The 17815-nt window shown below is 53.9% G+C and overlaps 1 protein-coding gene across 4 annotated transcripts in view; it reads left to right on the top strand.

Annotated features, from left to right (window-relative positions):
- dac (dachshund family transcription factor) overlaps positions 1 to 17517 on the top strand; it is a 135058-nt gene extending 117541 nt beyond the window's left edge. For 2 of the 4 annotated variants that reach the window (XM_086904046.1, XM_086904045.1), the window contains exons 9-11: positions 8593 to 8739; positions 9759 to 10016; positions 15858 to 16232. In XM_086904046.1, coding sequence (XP_086760172.1) covers positions 8593 to 8739; positions 9759 to 10016; positions 15858 to 16060 — 608 coding nt within the window. In that variant the 3' untranslated portion in view covers positions 16061 to 16232. Of the gene's footprint in view, positions 1 to 8592; positions 8740 to 9758; positions 10017 to 15857; positions 16233 to 17290 lie in introns of those variants that run through there. The other 2 variants (XM_086904047.1, XM_086904048.1) reach the window with 2 other exon arrangements.
- Positions 17518 to 17815: the final 298 nt, after the last annotated feature.

Below are 17815 nucleotides of genomic sequence, written 5' to 3'. Positions count from 1 at the left end.
CACCGTATATCTGCTGGTAGATTGGAGACGACGATCCACGCCGGCCAGGGAGGTCGGCCGTCTTCCACCTGCCATAATTCCATAGAGTCTCTCTCTCTAACTCCGTCCCTTTTCCCTTTCGCCCTCTTGAATTACCGAACGCGTCATCGATCGACAAAGACGCGAGAGAAAGGGAGGGAGGTGTGCGTTCTCGAGAAGTCTCTCTCCAAGGTCTCGAGAAGAGGAGGAGGAGGAGGAGGAGGAGGAGGAGATATCGAGTTTTGATTCTCTGCGGAGGGAGAAGAGGAAGAATCGCGCAGCGGGGAAGTAATCCTCGTGGAAATGGACGGCGGCTGCGACAAGACGACGACAACGACGACGACGACGACGACGGTGCATGCGGAAAGGGTTGAAATTCCCTTTGCTGGATGTTTAATGCGGCAATCTGGGGGCGTGATAAAGTGCCAAACGAATGCCGAAAGGGAATCGCGAAGCGGCGGTGGCCACGATGAGTGGTGACCGGCCGTTCGCACAATGCTGGCACAAGCCATTACATTGTATAAACACGGGCGGTGGAGAGTCGGTCGGTTGGGTTTTGCGGCGCGAATAGAGAGCGAGAGAGAGAGAGAAGGGGGGAGAAAGAGAAAAAGAAGAGACGCTCGAACGGAGCAGAAACGAAAGAAAAGGAAAAAGAGAGAGAGAGAGAGAGAGAGAGCGATGACTGCGGTCTACGATTGAAACGATCCATCCACCCTTCCGGTACTTCTGCAGTTCCTTGCCCTCTCAAACCTCTCGATCCGTTCCCCGCTTTTCTCCTTTTTCCATTCCGCCGCAAACATTCCCTTTACGGGTGCCGCCTCAAAGAACGACCCGAATGGATCTCGTTTTCCGCGTGTGCCGCCTTCCTATCGCCGCTTCACATCTCTCGGAAACCAACCAAGCGACGCGGAGGAGGGGGAGGGGGGGAAAGTAACAAAGTTCGATCTCGTAGGACGATGATCTACGTCCAGATCTACGCGAATCGCGATTTTCTTCGTAATTATAAAAGTTTAAACGCGGCGATTCAAAACGTGTGATCCGTTTTGGAAATCCATTTTGGAACGCTGCCTCGCCCTCGCTGCGATGCGATTTCGCTTCGAAACAGATACTATCTCCGTTTCATGCATTCGCAATCGCTAATTATTTATTTAGATATTAGAATTCTCTCTTCTTTCGCTCGGGCAAGTTCGAGGCACCGCGAGGAAAGCAGCCACCATTTCGCTTCGGACAAACGAGTTCTTTCTTTCTCCTCCCCCTCCCCCTGTCCCTCTTCTCGAAGACGCGAGGCAAAACGATGCGTTCCTTTCGGATTTCGCCAGCTTTCATCGGGTCGTTAAATATTGCAAGATCTCGTAAGCGCTTGTTGCCTCGATCGCGCCGCCCCCTTCTTTCTTCCCTCCGCCTCCTCCTCGTTTTACTCCTCCGTTTTGTCGACGGAAAGGAAGAATAACGTTCTTTGCATACTCGGATTAAAAGGCAAACAGAGTCCTTTGCTTTTGAAAAGGAGGGGGGGAGGGGGAGGGGGAGGGGGAGGGCCGAGGAGGGAGCGGCGGCGGGATCCGCGCACGTTTGAAAGGAAATTTATGGGAATTAATATCGGTTCCCCCGAGAGGAGTGCGCGACGTCGTGCTACGCGGAAGCAGCCTAGAGGTAAAACTCGATTCTAGATGTCTCGGGGACTCGCGGAATGCGACATGCACGGGAGGGAGGGAACTTTAAGAATTTAATTCGTACACCGTTGGGGCACGGAGGGGAAGTTGTTTCTCATCCTCCCTCCTCCTCCTCCTCTGCCAAGTTGGAAAACCTTCCTCCTCTCCCCTCCCTCCCTTCGGATCCGTCTTTCGGACGACGAGAATCCTAAAGAAAAAAAAAAAAAAAAAAAAAGAAAGAAAAATAATGAGAGGGGAACGATCGTTCGCGTAATCCTCTTTTGTCTCGCGATCGACGAAAGAATCGGCGCGTCGGATCGCCTCCTCGCGCGAGGTGAGAACGGTACGCACGACGAAAAATCACCATTAAGCCGGCCTATGTTTCCCAGGGGATGCTCCCGCCGCCTGGGGACGATATTAAACGCGATAAACTAAAACACAGTTCTGGCCGTGGAGCGCTGCGGGATCTCTCCCGGCGACCCTCCGATCCGCCTGTGTTTTCGATAGTTCTTTTCTCCTTATTTCTTTTTCGGCGGAAAAATGAAACGTCATGCGCCGTGCCCCCGTCGCGTGTATCGATACACACGGGGGAGGCGAGAGAACAGCGGGGGGTTCCGTCCTTCTCCTCCCTTCGAGTACGCGGGGTTCGCCACAGGCTGCCGGGAGAAAGAGAGAGAGAGAGAGAGAGAGAGAGAAAAAACGGAACAATGCCTCGCTTTTAGCGGAGAAAACATCTCTCTTCGCCTTCTTCTCTTCGGTATTATGAATATTTAAACGAAATTCTTACACCATATATTCGGACTGTGCGAATGGTGCGGACGCCGCGCTCGTTCCTTCGTTGCGAGATATAAAAGAGAATCTAGGGAAGGAGGGGAGAGGGGGATATATAATATCGGGCAACGAGAGGAGGGGATGCTGGAAGGATGGCTCTTGCGCGACTGCGAATCGAAATTACCCGGTTCGAATCGGGCGTTCTACGCGCGAAAAAGGTCGGGAGTAGTTTCACCCCGGCCGAGAGGGGGCAATGAGGGAGCACAGGTGAAGCGGAGAAGAGAGAGAGAGAGAGAGAGAGTCCAGGCGAGAGAGAAGCGGAGATCGAGAGCGGGCCATTTAAAAAAATAACCCGGCATTAGAAAGTCTCCCCGGTTTTATTTTATCGGCCCGGACCGCCGATTACCACGATAACCATCTAGCTAATGTTTTTTCGAACTTTGCATCGCCACCACCGCCTTTGCCAAAGGCGCAACACTCGCTCCCATTATATTTAACGCGATTCCTTCGATTCGACCTGTCCCCCTATCTCTTTCTCTTCTTTTCCTCCCTTTTCTCCTTTTCTCTTCTACTTATTTCCCGATCCACGACGAATCTCCCTCCTCCCCGCCCCCCACCATTTCGAAGAGCGAGGCGATTTCATCGCGAAAAACGAGTCGCGAATTCCGAAACGGGTCGAGGCCCGTTCGAGCGAAAGAGAATGTCTCTACGATTCTCCCCCTCCCCCCCGTACCGGTTTCGTATCGCTTTCGATGGCGGAGACGAGCGTCGACGTGGATGGAAACACATAATCCTGATATCTGTCGGTTTTCGGGCAATAAAACACGCCGCTATGGTATAGAACCAAGACCCTCCCCCCTCCGAAAACTGGGCGCTGCACGGTGCCGATAAAGAAACGACCGTCGAGAGATACGGATCCCCTCGCGTCCCATTCGATTCGGAGAAGAAACTTTCGCGTTCCTTCCTTTTCTTTCTTTTTCCTCCCCTTTCCTTCCTTCCTTCCTTCCTTCCTTCCTTCCTTCCTTCCTTTCTTTCTTTCATTCTTTCTTTCTTTCTTCGTTTGCTGACCGCAGTAATTGACCGGTCGTAACGAGGAGCATCGAGGTCCGAGCATCGGCTCCCGACGAGCGTGCGCGCGAAATGCGTTATCACGGCTCGCCCCTCGATCATCCCGCTCGATCGACCATCATACTTACCGATAATATTATATAAATCGGCCTAAATTAATGTATGCCGGTCGTAATCCGGCAACCGATTGCTACCTTTAAAACAATTATCCGGGGCTAGACGCGTTTACCGACGAGGATGCGACGCGATCCTCCTCCCCTTTTCGGATCCTCCCTTTTCTCGATCCAATCCTCCTCCTCTCCGCTCCTTTTTTCCTCTCTCTCTCTCTCTCGTTCACGCCTCGATCGACGAGTCGTCACGACGGACGAGCACGCAACTTGGACTCGTTTCAATTTTTTTCTTTTCTTTTCCCTCCTTTCCTTTCTCGCCTCTCCTCCGATTCGTGGCGGACAAAACGGTTGTTCGGCGAGCAAAACGTTCCTTCCTCCGCTATTACGTTTCCGCGCGTCGCTGGACCGAGTAACCAGATCGGCCGGTTTCGAATGACCCACGCTCTCCCACCTCGAGGAGTAAACATTTTCGTATTGGTCGGCGTAATTCAACCGCCGCACACACGCTTTCCACAGACCGCACCTGGCCGGTGTGGTCTCGCTTCTTCGATCGCCTCTTCTCCAACCGAGCTGCTTGCTCTACCTCCTCCTCTTCCGTTTCTTCGCCGCCTGCGTTTCGTTTCTCGCCGCCTCCTCCAGCTTCTCTCTCTCTCTCTCTCTCTCTCTCGCGAATCTAAAATCTCGCGCGAGAGAAGCCCGGGCCGTGATATAATAACGTACACAGCGGATGTTAATAGGATAAATTAGTTTGTCCTGTGGAAACAGACCGCGGCGAGACGAAGCAGACGCTTCTTCCTCGTCCTCTTCTTCTTCCTCTTCTTCTTCTTCTTCGGACGAGCGCCCCGTTTCATCGGCCCGGAGAGAGAAAAAAAAAAAAAAAAAAAAAAAAGAAAAAGGTATCAACCGCGCAAAGAGGATTTCCTCCTCTCTCCCACCCCTATATCTCGCCTCCGGATACAGGCTCCTTCCGATATCCGAGGATAAAGGAATAATACGTAAAAGCGAAAAGCTTTCGACTTTACGACGTTCCTTCGTCCCCGTTGACGGGGAGGGGAACGCGATTGACCTCTCCCTCTTTCTCTCTCTCTCTCTCTCTCTCTCTCTCTCTCTCGTCTCTCCCTGTCGGGGATGTTTCCCAAACTGGATTCCGATGACCGATCTCCATTTCCATATGGGTCACGGAGTGGAAGAAAAGGAGGGTGGCGAAAAGTTGTCGCCGCAAAATTGATATTTGAACGAGGAGGCCGACCCCTCGGTGCGTTGCCGGAGTAAAAGGGGGGGGGGGGGAGACGAGACGAGAGAAGGTAGAGAAGAATCTCTCCGATTCGAGGGAGAGATCGATCGAACGGGAAGGCGACGAAAAAACCTCGTCCTCCTTCCATCCTCGTGCGGGAAAGAGAGAGAGAGAGAGAACCGGAAGACATCGGTTCGCGGTTTGGTCGATTAGGGCGAAGAAGGAAGGACGGGGCGAGCTCGATGCCCGTCCGAAATTAGCATTCGCACAGGATACACGGTCTAACTACTATCGACGTTCGTTCGACTATAATAATCGTACGCGGCGTGGCCGGCTTAATGTTATTCACCAGACGGCTTTTGTATGGATATCGTGGAGCACAGATGCTGTCCGTCGGAGGAGGAGGAGAGGGAGAAGGCTCCCGCGTCTCGAGTAGGTGCGTAAGAACCCCTTTAAACGCCGGCTAACGGCTGTTCCTCGGCCCCTCGAGGACGTATTCGGCCAAGATTACGCGCTACGTCCACACGCCGTACGCTTCATCCGCCTTCATGAATCGTAATTACGCATTAAGTGCGCGCGCGCGCCACCCTAATCTCCCTCCCCTCTCCTTTCTTACTCACCCCTTTCCAGAGATCGCGATCCAATTACGTCCATCGTCCTTCGATTCGATTTCACAAATCAATCACAAATTTCGGATAGGAAGCACGCGTCGCGATGCAATTTCGCGTATTAATTTTTGCTTTGCCGACGGTCATCGACGAAGACTAGGCCGCGGGCTAGGAAGGAAGGAAGGAAGGAAGGAAGGAAGGAAGGAGCGAACTAGCGAGTGCTCCAGGTGGCGGGAATGGTCAATATAACCTCAAAATGTAAATCATATTGCTATTCCCGGAGGGACTGTTCTCTCTCTCTCTCTCTCGGAAGGAGGGACGTGTATTAAACGCGAGCCTCGGTAAGACGACCGGCCTCTATATTAGTTTCTGCGGGTTTCCCTATTGGATTTGCCCCGTCGCGTTTCCCCTGATTGTTTACGCGACCGGCCGCTAATTCCGCCAGATAGGCGACGACTTCGAAACAGCCCCGAAGCGAGCGCGCCACCACATCTCGAGGACTCGCCGATCGATATCGCGGAGGATCCGAACGTAGGCGTTCGAGTCTTCGACGTGGGTAGTCTCCGCCGATTTCTCATCGAGCGGTAGCTGATGTATCGCGATTGTGTCGAGAGAGAGAGAGAGAGAGAGAGAGAGAGAGAGAGAGAGAGAGAGAGAGAGAGAGAGAGAGAGAGAGAGAGAGAGAGAGACTTCTTTTTCTCTTCAGAAGCAATCGCGATATACCCTTCGATCTGGAATCTCGGCCGCGCATCCCCTTACCTGCGATCGAAGCGATCGACAGACGCTTTCTCGAACGGTATCGATCGATCGATCAAACGAGATTTCATAACCATCGTGACATAACGGTTCTCTTTCTCTCAACGCTCTGAACAAAGGCTTCTCATCTTTATCTCTTGTTGCTCGTCGAATACTTTCAACTTCCTATCCTATGGTAAACGATTCGATTGAAAAGATGCACAGGTTGAAATGGTTGGATGAAATCGAGACAGCAAGGCGGTCGAAGGAAAGAGAGCCGTCTCGGAAAAGCTCGGAAGGCGTCGAGGGATTCGAGGGGAGAGGAGAAGTGGAAGAAGGTTTTCGGGATCGTAGGTGGCGAAATCGGTGGCGAAGCAGCCCCGGCGATTGTTCGACAGGCTCGCGTGTATCCTTAGTATGCAACGTATGCAGTCGGTTGTTACCGAAGGAGTGGTTTGCCGAGCGGCCAATGGCGAGTGCTCGAGCTAATTCTAGGGTGCCGCAGCCGCGCCATCTTTGCATCATAATGCTGCGCCCCCCGCTTCTCCCTCGTACCCCACAAGCCGCTCCTACCACCGGAGAGAGAAAGAGAGAGAAGTCTGTCCCCCTTCCCACCCGCCGCCGCCGTACTTTGCTTCGCGTCCCTCCTCCGCCTCCTTCTCCTCCTCCTCCTCCTTCTCCTTCTCTCCGCACCCTCGCGCTTTCTCCTTAACCCTCCCCTCGTTGCACACCTATTCGACAAACCGGCAGAGAGGACTCCTCGGCGTCCGAGGAGGACTCGGCGAGAGACCGTCCAACGTTCGAAAGAGACTTGCGCACGTACGTACGTACGTACGTACGTACGTATGTATGGAGAAAGAGGAAAAGAGAGGAGAGGATACGAAAGTTGGACGAAAGTAGGCGAGAGCGAGAAAGTGAAAGACGGCGAAAGACAAAGGGAAGACAGGTATGCCTGGATCGTAGAGGGGGCAAAGGGGTTGTCTGCGCCTTGTCTGCCGGGAATCAATCACGGTATCAGTGACGCTCAACCGGTGTCGATCGCGCGAAAGAAACATCTTCTTGGTTCGAAATCCCGCCGTTATCTTATCTATTACTTACTCCGATGTTTCGACGTTCTTTCGTTTTCTCTCGCCGCCGTTTTCGAATGCGCATCCTCTGTCCTTGAAGCGATCCTTTGCACGCACGCGCCTCTTCTACCTTTAGATCGGCGGTCAAAAATGACGATGCACTCGTTAACCCGGTGACGAGACTAATTGGACATTAACTACCGACTTCCCCCTTAAACACAGGCCCCGAAGGAAAGGGAACGGTTATCGTTTTCCGCCTTGTTCCGCGAAATCCAACCGTCCATCGTAGGGAACGAGGCGAATCGAAACGAGGCGAATCGCGGCCCGATCGAGGCGTCGACAACAATGCCCGATCGCGAGAGATCTGGCACGAAAGCGGCGTTGTGGGAGCGGGTGGGTGATCCTTCGAGGGCCGAGGCACAATGGCCGGACGCGGCGGTTCGCAATAATGGAAAATAATTAAAGCGGGTTCAAACGCGGCGACCCGAGAGAGGCCTCGTCCGCGAAAACGCTCGTATCCGACCATGTCCGATACATCCACGTCTCGCGAGCCAATCTCTTCGAATTGGAGCGAGTTTGAAAATCGAGTCGAACGCATTCGACGTATCGAGGGATGCGTTCGACGATTCGTGATTTTCTCCGCGTTATACATACGCAACGCATCGATGGACGATAGACCGTAGACAGTTGGGAATCGTGTTCGTCGTTCGACAACAACACGGAGGATAATAAAACGCGAGATAGAGGAAAGCGATCGAGGAGGAATGTAATTCGAGGCACGGACGTTTAAACGTAATAATAAGCGGTACGGTCGAACCGGTCCACCTCGGTCCTACCTCGTTGTACCCGTTCAGATAAAGTGATCAACGAATGCGGGCCGGCTGCGGGGCAGTCGCAAGATAAAAAATCGTTGCAAATGGTGCAAACGAAGAGAGAGAGAGAGAGAGAGAGAGAAAGGGGGAACCGGTTTAACCGGGCGACCGATTCGTAGATGGATCGGTCGATAAGCGGGTCGATCGATGGATCGACGTCGATCTTGGTGGACAGGCGGATCGCGGACAACCGCGCACAGTAGCGAAACGGACCCCCGCTTGGACGCGTGTTCGAGGCCCCCTGCCACGGCTGCCCGTGAAACCCCCCGCGGTACAATGATACGCCAAGATAATTTCGTTCGACTTTGACCGCGCGGGGGTTCCACCACCTGGGGAACGCCTCCACCGTCTTCGTCCCCGAGTCGTTTTGACAGGTGTCCGTCCGAGGGGAGACGCGCACGCGACCATCTCCGCTGAAACGAGGCTACAACGCTAACAACAAACCCCATTTGATTTCCAGTGATGTACCAAAAACGGCTGAAGAAGGAGCGAAGAGCAAGGAAACGCCTGCAGGAGCAACTGGACCTGGAGATCAAGAGGCGCACGCAACTCGAGGAGGCGTTGAAAGCAACGGGGGCTTCCTCCGAGCAAGTCAGAGCGATTACCGGTAAGTATCGGTTCCGGAGTGAAAATGGAGCGGGAAAGGAGGCGACTTCGCGCACGTGCTTGTGCTCCCCGATTATCGAGATATCGCGATATCCTCGAGGAAACGGAGAAAGAGAGGAGGAGGAGGAGGAAGAGGGGGAAAAGAGTGAGAGAGAGAGAGAAATTCTCTCTCGTTTCTTTCTCTCCCCCTCCTCCTCCTCCTCCTCCTCCTCCTGCTCCGTCATCCAGGATTTTCGAGGTGATTCCTCGAAGGCCGAGCCCCCTTGAGGGGGGGGGGGGAGCGATCTCGGGAATAATTTAATTAATACGAGCCGGGGCCAGAGCAAACAGGCTGACACCCGGCCGGAATACGATTCCTTACTTATCCCCTTATCGACGGAGGGGGAAGGATCTTTACGACCCCCTCCTCCCCCACCGTTTTCGTTTCGAAATCTTCTCCTTACGCTCCTCTCTTTCCCGTTTCCTTAACCTCGCCACGATTCTCCTTACGAGACGGCAGGGAGAAGGAGGGGAGGTAGGGGGGGGGAAGGCGGAGGAGGAGAAGGCAGCGCGAAGCTGCACCCTCTGCTGCCCCTACCCCTTCCTTCTCCTGTCACTAACAAAACTCGAAGTTGAAACCCTTTAAGTGAAATATCTTATTCCGATATAGAAACGCGAGCCGCGGGAATCCTGTTGGGACTCGCGTCGCAACGGTTGCTCCCCCTCCCCCTCCCCCTCCCCCGCCCACTCCGCTACCCCCGTCGCCGCTGATTAACCCTGTCAGACGCAGGTTTGTAAGAGTAGCGATACTAATTTCAAATGAAACGGAGCGCACGCGAATTCGCCTCGCTTCGAAGCGAATTCCGCGAGGCGTTACCCGCTGCCCTTCTCGCACCGAGCGTGCCTCACTCACCCTACGCTTATACATTATACATATGCTGCATTTTGCCGCGAAACCTGATTCGATTTTTTTCTCTTTCTTCTCTTCTCTTTTCGTTTCGCCTTACCTTCCTTCTCTAAACCCGGCTGGATCTGGTTTAGAAAACGTGACGGTGGAGGCGCGCACGAGCTCGGAGCCACCGGAGGCGAGCCCGGTGCACTCGCAGTCGCAGCAACAGCCTTCGCAGCAACAGTCGTCCCAGCAACCCCTTCAACAGCAGCAGCAACAGGCCCAGCAGTACAGGGAGGCCCAGGTGCCGCGCCCCTCCCAACAACCCTCCACCCCCGAGAAACCGGCATGGGGATACGGGTTGGACCTGATCGGGAGCCAAGCATCCGCCTTCTGGCAGAACTACCAAGGTCAGTTGTTGGACACGCCGATCTTCCTCTTCTCCGTTCTCGAGAATCCCGCTCTCCCGACTTCGTCTTCTCGGTCGAGAATCCGTGAGGGGGGGTTGGATTCCAAGAACGAGGGGGGATGAGCGCGGGTAAGATAACATTCCCTTCTCCCGCGTGGGGCGGGGGGAAAATAAGGCGCGGGCCAACAATGGGTATCGAGCGAAATTTAAGAAAAGCAGCGGCGAGGCCTCGCTCGGGGCGATCCCCACCCTTCTTTCATCGGGGAAGAAGGAGGGAGCGGCGCGACCGCGATGAAAAGAGGGCGAGGACCCGGTGGCAAGCCGCTAATTCGGATAATCGCGTTCCCGTATTAGGATCCACTCAATTTTTCTGATCTTCCGCCCGGCTGACTTCGATCCTCGATTACCCAAACAAAAAGAAAGAAAGGGGGAGGGGGAGGAGGGGGTGGGGGAAAAAAAGAAGAAAAAAAAGAGGAAAGAGAAAGGGGAGGGGGGAGGCGTCGCGTTGGATATCGCGGCAAGGAACGAGAGGGGAAAGGGAGGCCGAGGGCAAAGTGGGCCCCGCGTCGCGTCTGTGTATATCGCGCAAAGTAAATTATTCGAAAGATCTCGGGAGGGAGGGAGGGGGAGAGAGAGAGAGAGAGAGAGAGAGAGAGGGAGAGGGAGGGAGGGAGAGAGAAAGGGAACAATCACGCCGGGGGCAATAACAACCCTGTACGCGCGTGGTGAGGGTGGACGGAGTCGGGGACGAGGGGGAGGGGGAGGGGGAGGGGCAGAGTCGGTTCCGACGAGGAAACACGAGGTATTTGAATAGGGTCCCGTAACCACCCGGGCATCATGATGCGGAATCCATTTGCAATAAACAACGGAGATTTAGACGGGGCGGGCGGGGGGAGGGACGAATAACAAGGAGAGGAGCATAGGTCGGCGTAACGCCGTCGTCTGAGGTGGATACTTACGCCTGTGAAGGGACTTCGGGGCCGTCGCGTCTTCGAGTCATGCATTCTATACGAAACAGGGCTTCTCATTCCTCCCCGTGGAAAACACGGCCGGTTTGTTATGCATACCTGAAAAGGAACGCGGATCGTAGTCGGTTTACGCTTTCTACGAAACGGGGATAACGGATAATCGATAACGGTTCGTAAAAACTCGTCGGTTCGTTTCGGTTCGAGATCTCGTTAGAGGGAATTTCATTCGATCGTGCCTCCCCCTCCTCTCCCCTCTTTAAAATACGATGCGAGAGAAGGAGTGAGAGAACGAGTTGTTTTCGAGTCGGTAACCGAGATAGAGCGAATAGAGGGGATAGAGCGGTAGCGTTTAATAAGACGGAGGAACGATTTTATCTGTTGTAATCGGCAGGCATCCGATTCGAAGGACGCGGTAGCCACACGGGTATGAGCGCCACTGAACGTAATGCAGAGTTTATGCACATCTCTGGCAAGTAAGGAAGGAGCCGTAATTTCCCCGGCGGCCACCGTGGCTCTCGGTGGCGTTACCTGTCCTCCCTCTCCTTTCTTCCTTCGTTCTCCCTTAAACCCTCCATCCGACGTCCTATACTTCTCCCGTTCTCTCTCTCTCTCTCTCTCTAGTTCTCGCTTTGTCTCCCATACCTGTGTATATACTCTCCTGTATACTCTGTCTCCTCCCCCTCCTCCCCCTCCTCATCGAGTACGTACGCGTTACACGCACAAGCGCAAACGACGATTCCTTCGCGTCCATCTATCCAGCATCCAACCACCGAACGTAGTAGTACGAGTACCATGAAACGAGCGCCCTGCCACGCTTTAATATTCACACTGTACGCAATAATTTCGCAACAACCGTAACCGTATCCATCCACCATCCATCCCGTCCTATCCTGCGCGTTTCCTCCTCGTCTTCGCGCACCTTCCGCGTACCTTCCTCCTCTCCTCCACTCCTCTCCTTTTCTCTCGTCGTTTATTTCCACCCTTATTATTTCCACGCCATCTTCCCTCCCAATTCCGCAAACCCAATCCCGCAAAACGAGAGAGATTATCCACCCCCGCGATCTCGACCGTGTACACGGACCGACCATTCTTTCACGCGAGTGGGAATCGAAAGAGCGAGCGATTAAACGGCTCGGTTAGAGGCGTGTGCGTGCACACGAGTTTCTGCCGGGGAATCTATTAATGGCCGTAGAAACTCTCGACCGTAAAACCGGAACGAAGCGAAGCGGGGAGCAATAAAATGTACATACGTCGACCGGTTGTAGATTACAAATTCGTCCGCGTTATCTCGACGGAGGATCTCGTTCCTCCTTGTCAAACACGGAGCAGGGTTGAGGAGGAGGAAGGCGCGAGACGCGTTCGAGGAGAAATATTGCGCGACACGCGGCCTGATTCCCTCCCGATGAAATATTCTTCTATCTACACACACACACACACATATATTCGATCCCGAACTCGATTCCGATGTATGCACGCACCTGTACAGGCTCGCATGCGTCTACCATTAGACGAAAGACAATAACCCCGCGAGAGTGATAAACCGTGACGCGTGTATGCGAGCAATATAGAGGCGAAAGGAAGCTGACGCGTCGACACGGGAAGCCTGAAAATGTGGTAGCGGGAGGGGAGGTGGTTTGAAAGCGTCCCTCGCCGCGAATATATCCACAAGACACGACGCGGTTTTCCGGCGAACAAGCCAGGAGACTAGAGAAATCGGGAGGGTGAATCGGAGGAAGGGGAGGAACGAAACGCCGCTTCCACGTACGTATATGCTCTCTCTCTCTCTCTCTATCTATCTATCTGTCTATCTATCTCTCTCCGCTAGTTTGCGCAAGGGTAACGTTAACGTTAGTTCGTTCATCCTGTCTCGAGAAGAATATCTTCTTCTTCTTCTTCTTCTTCTTCTTCTTCTTCTTCTTCTTCTTCTCTCTATCTGTCTCTTCTCCCTTTCTTTTCGCGATTACGATTACGAGATACCTCTTACGCGTGAGCCTCTCGTGAGCTTGGATTAAATTTCTTTTCTCGTTTCTCGTCGCCCAGCCGAGCGAGAACGAATTCGTCGCGACAAAGCGAAGAGGAGGAGGAGGGGGAAGGGGAACAGGAGACGGGGTTGGTTCGTCCGAAAAGCTGGAAAACGAAGTGGCGTTTCAATTGGAAATCGGGGTGAACGGGGATCGTTTCCTCCTTATCCTCTCCTTTATCTCTCTCTCTCTCTCTCTCCTTCGCTTTTTCTCTCTCGTATATCGCCGACTTTTTGTGTCTCCGCGTTTTCTCCATGCACCTCCTTGATTCATACAATTTCACGGTTGGCTTGATGCTCGAGCGCCTCTATCTTCCCCCGTCCCCTTCCTCCTCCGCATCCTTGCACTCCTCCCTGCCCCGCGCGCGCGCTCCGTGTTCCGTTTTACATAAAGATCAGAGCATTAAAAACGCGGCGCTACACGAAATCAACCCCGTGGCCTCCTCCTCTACCCCGCGCCATCATCTTTTCAGTTCCTGTCGCTTCTCCCTTCCTCCTCCTCCTCCTCCTCCCACCACCGCCGTTGCTCTTTTTTCTCCTCTCCTTCGACTGCTGCCAACAACCCTCGATCCTTGGAGGACGAGGGGGGGAGGGGGGCGAGGAGGAGGAGGAGGAAGGGAGGAAGGGGGGAATGGAGAGGCATCGGCGCAATTACCGCGGCCGGGACACGATCCCTCTCACGTGGATGGGTTCCCTCTCCGTGAGCGAGGGAACATCGTCGAACCGGCTACGACGTTTGTTTTTCACCGCGCGAGGTCACGATGCCCTTCTCCTCCTCTCCCTCCTTGGAAATTACTCATTACACGCCGGTTTTGTTAACTCGCCACTCGTCGTCGGACACCCGCCAATACGTTTGCTCGATCACGGGACGACCTCCCCCCCCCCCTCTTGCAACCGAGCAGTTCTTTGTTTTCGCGCGAGGCGTGTCACACGCGTTGTGTCATTCGCGACGTTAGAATATGATTGGGGGAGGGGGAAGGAAGGGATGGAACGAACGAAGGAACGCGCGCGTGCACGTGGAATTTCGAGCGTGTTCGGGATGAAAAAACCGATCGATCGATCGATCGATCGAAGCTGCTGAACGTTTCCAATGACGTTGCCACGTCGACCGGCATCGAGATTTCTCGTGAAGAGCAGAGGCATATATATATATACAACATATTTCTTTTCTTTTTTTCCCCGAGATACCGGGTCGACGCCGCCGCCGCCTTCGCTCTCTCTCTCTCTCTCTCTCTCTCTCTCTCTCGTTTCTTTTCTTCGTCTCCTCTGTCGGGAGTTGGCCTTCTCTCGCGACGCATTGTGCGCCGAGTTAATTACGTGCGGATAAACGCACAGTCATACCGGATACACACAGTCTCTCGAAGAGAGTGGCTACTTCTTCTTCTTTCACCGATCTCTCACCGGCCGGATCCCCCCTCCCCCTCCGTTTCGCGCTGCTCGACAGCCGAAAAAATCGGATGCCGGGACGAGGGATACAATGCGAATCGTTTAGAGGCGAGAAAGAGGGGCTGAAATTGTTTTCATTGTTCCCGCGATTTGTCAGGGTGTGTAACACAGTGGCAAAACTATTAGTCGGTTGATATCCGAGGGAGCGTACGTGCTGCACCGGCGCGAGATCTCTCGGCCTCGAGAGATCGAATCATCGTCGAAATCTTCCACTTGCACTCCTCTCCTTCCCCTCCTCCTTCCTCGTCTTCTTTTCTTCGTCTTCTCGCTCATTCGGCTGCTCGAGAGGCGTGGAAGAAAAACTGGTGGAGGAGCGGAGAAACGAAGTTATCGTCATCCCCGTGGCGGGGAATAGAAATCTCCGGTCGAAGGAGAGGCGGCACACGCGACGCGGCACGACACCCTTGGCAATCGGTGGGGCGACGAGGCCGTATCTCGAGCAGTTAAATTGTCATTTGGATATCAAAGGGACGAGAAACACCCCGCGCGCGGATAAGGGCGCCAGAGGTAATTTGGCTCAGTGAAACGCAAACAACGCACAGCCCGCTCTCGGAATATAACGGCCCTGACGACGAACGCACGAATTCACACCCACGAAACAGCCCTCAGCTATTGTTGCGCAAAGCATAATGGAATCTCGGCCCCAAAGTCTCCGACTCGCGCTACGAATTCTCCATCTCCTACGAGTCGGTTAACTCGGATTTAATGGCCTTGCAATTGGATTTTACCATTGCTCGTTTGCCCGAGCAGCCGCCATTTCACGCTTCCCGATTATACGCGTGCGCTCCCTCCCTCCCTCCCTCTCTCTCTCTCTCTCGATCGAGCAACAAAGATCTTTCGCTCGAGGCGCGTCAACGAGATCGAAGAGCAATTCCTCTCGATCTCGAATCTCATCCTCCACAATTCCTCGATCGTAGCGAACATAGGTTTTTCAATTTTCGGCGAGAAAGGGAAGGAAGGTCCTCCTCCTCCTCCTCCTTCTTCTTCTTCTTCTTCTTCTTTTCGATATTGGAGGGAGGAAGGGACGGACGGATGGACGGTCGGTGGGTTTAACGAAGTAGACCGAAACGAGGATCCCGCCCGCGGTTAATTCGGCGCGATATCATTAAAGGGACATTTTCCAGTTTTCACCCCTAATCCTTGCGGAATTCAGTGAGCAAACCCGCGCGGCCCTTTCACGCCTGCCTTCGTCCGTTATCCCCGTCCCATCGTCTCTTTCCCATCCCCTTTCCCTCCCAGTTCCCGCGGCATTCGCCGCTTTTCCACTAATTACCGTTCCGTTTCGACGAGGTCGACGCCAAGATCCATCCATTCCCCATCCATCCATCGTCGGTATTCCCACGATTCCCACACCGAATGGACCAAAGATAACCAACGAATTTTCTCTGTTTTTTTTTCCCTGTCGCAGAATCGCTGGTGCAAGAACTCGAGCTGGAGAGAAAATCGCGGCAGCACCAGGCGGCCGAGAGGGACCAAGTCAAGTCTCCTCTTCAAGGTGGGTTCGCCGACTCGACCTCGTCGTCGCCGCCGCCCCGTTCCTCCATCTCGGCCAAATACTTTTCCACGTGGATCGAGTCGAGGTGTAAAAATTACGCGTCCGACCGATTCTGAGGAAAACCCTTCGACGACTCGCGTAATAATAACCCTCGACTCGTGATCGTCGGCCACCGATTTCTTGCGAACGACGAACCTTTGACAAACTTCCTCGATCTTTAATTAGAAAGTCTCTCGAGCAGAGAGAGAGAGAGAGAGAGAGAGAGAGGGAGGGAGAAGATTGGGAATCGCGAGGAGGGTGCGTTTCTTACGACAACGGCACACGCCGCCGGATTCGAGAGACTTGTGCCTCGCGTGCAAACTTAGGTACAAAGTTAGGGGAGGAGAGGGCAAAAACGGTGTAACCGGTGCGGCGCGCCATTTCGACGCTCCTTCTTCTCTCTCTCTTCTCTCTTTTTCTTGCGCCGCTCCTCGCATCTCCTCCTCCAACGTTGCTTCGTAAATAATCGTTTTTCTCCCCGCGAAACCGAACCAAAGATCCACCACGGCGGCTCGCTCCAACCGCTTAACGAGTGGTCCCCTTAATTGGCTTCCTTTAGAATCTCCGCTCTTCATCGGTTCCGATATAATTCGCTCCTCCTCCCCTTCGGGTTTGCCGAAATTTAGCCAACGATTTCGAGAAATTTCCTCCTCCTCGATAGACAATTCGAGGATGCAAGACGCGAGGTGAGGTTTCGAGGGGAGAATAAGAATTCCTTTTCGCCCGCGAAAGAGCGAGAAAGATTTATTCTCTTCGCGCGGACATGAGAGAGAGAGAGAGAGAGAGAGAGAGATGGTAGTAAGAAACGGAGTTAAATCGAGATCGGTGGACTATTAAGGAGCTCGCTGATGATTTTCAATCATAAGCGACAGTTGGACAAAAAGTCGAGAGGCGGCTCGATCACAAAGGCGCCCTAAGGGCCCCCGATGAGTCGACCGGTCTCGTATCTACGAACGCGTACCGATACCTCTCTCCCTCTCTCTCTCTCTCTTCCTCCCCCCTCTCAAATGTTCGTCCACGTCTCAAGAGGGAAGGATAATTAGTGAGCGGCGGCGGCGGCGGCGCCGCTTCCACCCGAACGATCATCGAATCATTCGCTCGGTCTTCCATCCTTTTACTCGCGAATCGGCCTCGATCGCTTCATCCGCGAAATCGAGTTTCGAGAACGGAACCGATCGCGCACGACGCGTAAAATTCGTCCCATTCACCTCCCCCTCCCCCTTCCTTCCTTCCTTCCTTCCTCCGTTCTCCTCTCACCTTGCGGGAGAGACACTCTCGAACTCTTGAACTCGCCGCTTCTGTTTCAGAATCCCGGACGGGTTATTACAAGAACTCGGTTCTGTTCACGAGCGCGACCTAGAAGAAGAGGGCGGAGGAAGGCGGAAGAGGGGCAGAGCGCGTTCCAGCGAGCGGCCAAAACTGTGAGTGAGATCGAGGATCGATCGGTGGATGGAAACGCAGCGACGAGGGGGGAGGGGAAAGCGTGTGCGAGCGCGCACACAACCCTCCGTCGAGGACCGAATCGACCGAAATCCACGCGATCGTCCATGCTCGCGGGGAGGGGGGAGGGGAGAGAGAGAGGGGGGGAGAGAGAGAGACTCTTCGTCGCGTGATTTCGCGCGATCCTCGGATGGGAGGAAAACGACCGTCGTCGTCGTCGAATGATCGATTCGTATTGAATGAACGAAGAACAACTCGCGAACGTCCCCGCGTGAAAGGAAGGGTTCGTTCAACAGGTTCACGAGAAAAACTGGAGGAACGAAGAAGAGGAATGAGAAGAGTGCGCGCGCGAATGAAAATATCGCGAAGAGGAACGAATGGATCGTGGAAGG

The sequence above is a fragment of the Apis florea genome, unplaced genomic scaffold, assembly GCF_048593485.1.
Source record: "Apis florea isolate Af1SG1 unplaced genomic scaffold, ASM4859348v1 contig_2293_pilon, whole genome shotgun sequence".
NCBI lineage: Eukaryota > Metazoa > Arthropoda > Insecta > Hymenoptera > Apidae > Apis > Apis florea.
The sequence above is the reverse complement of the archived record's forward strand: the minus strand, read 5'-3'. Positions and strand labels throughout refer to the sequence as shown.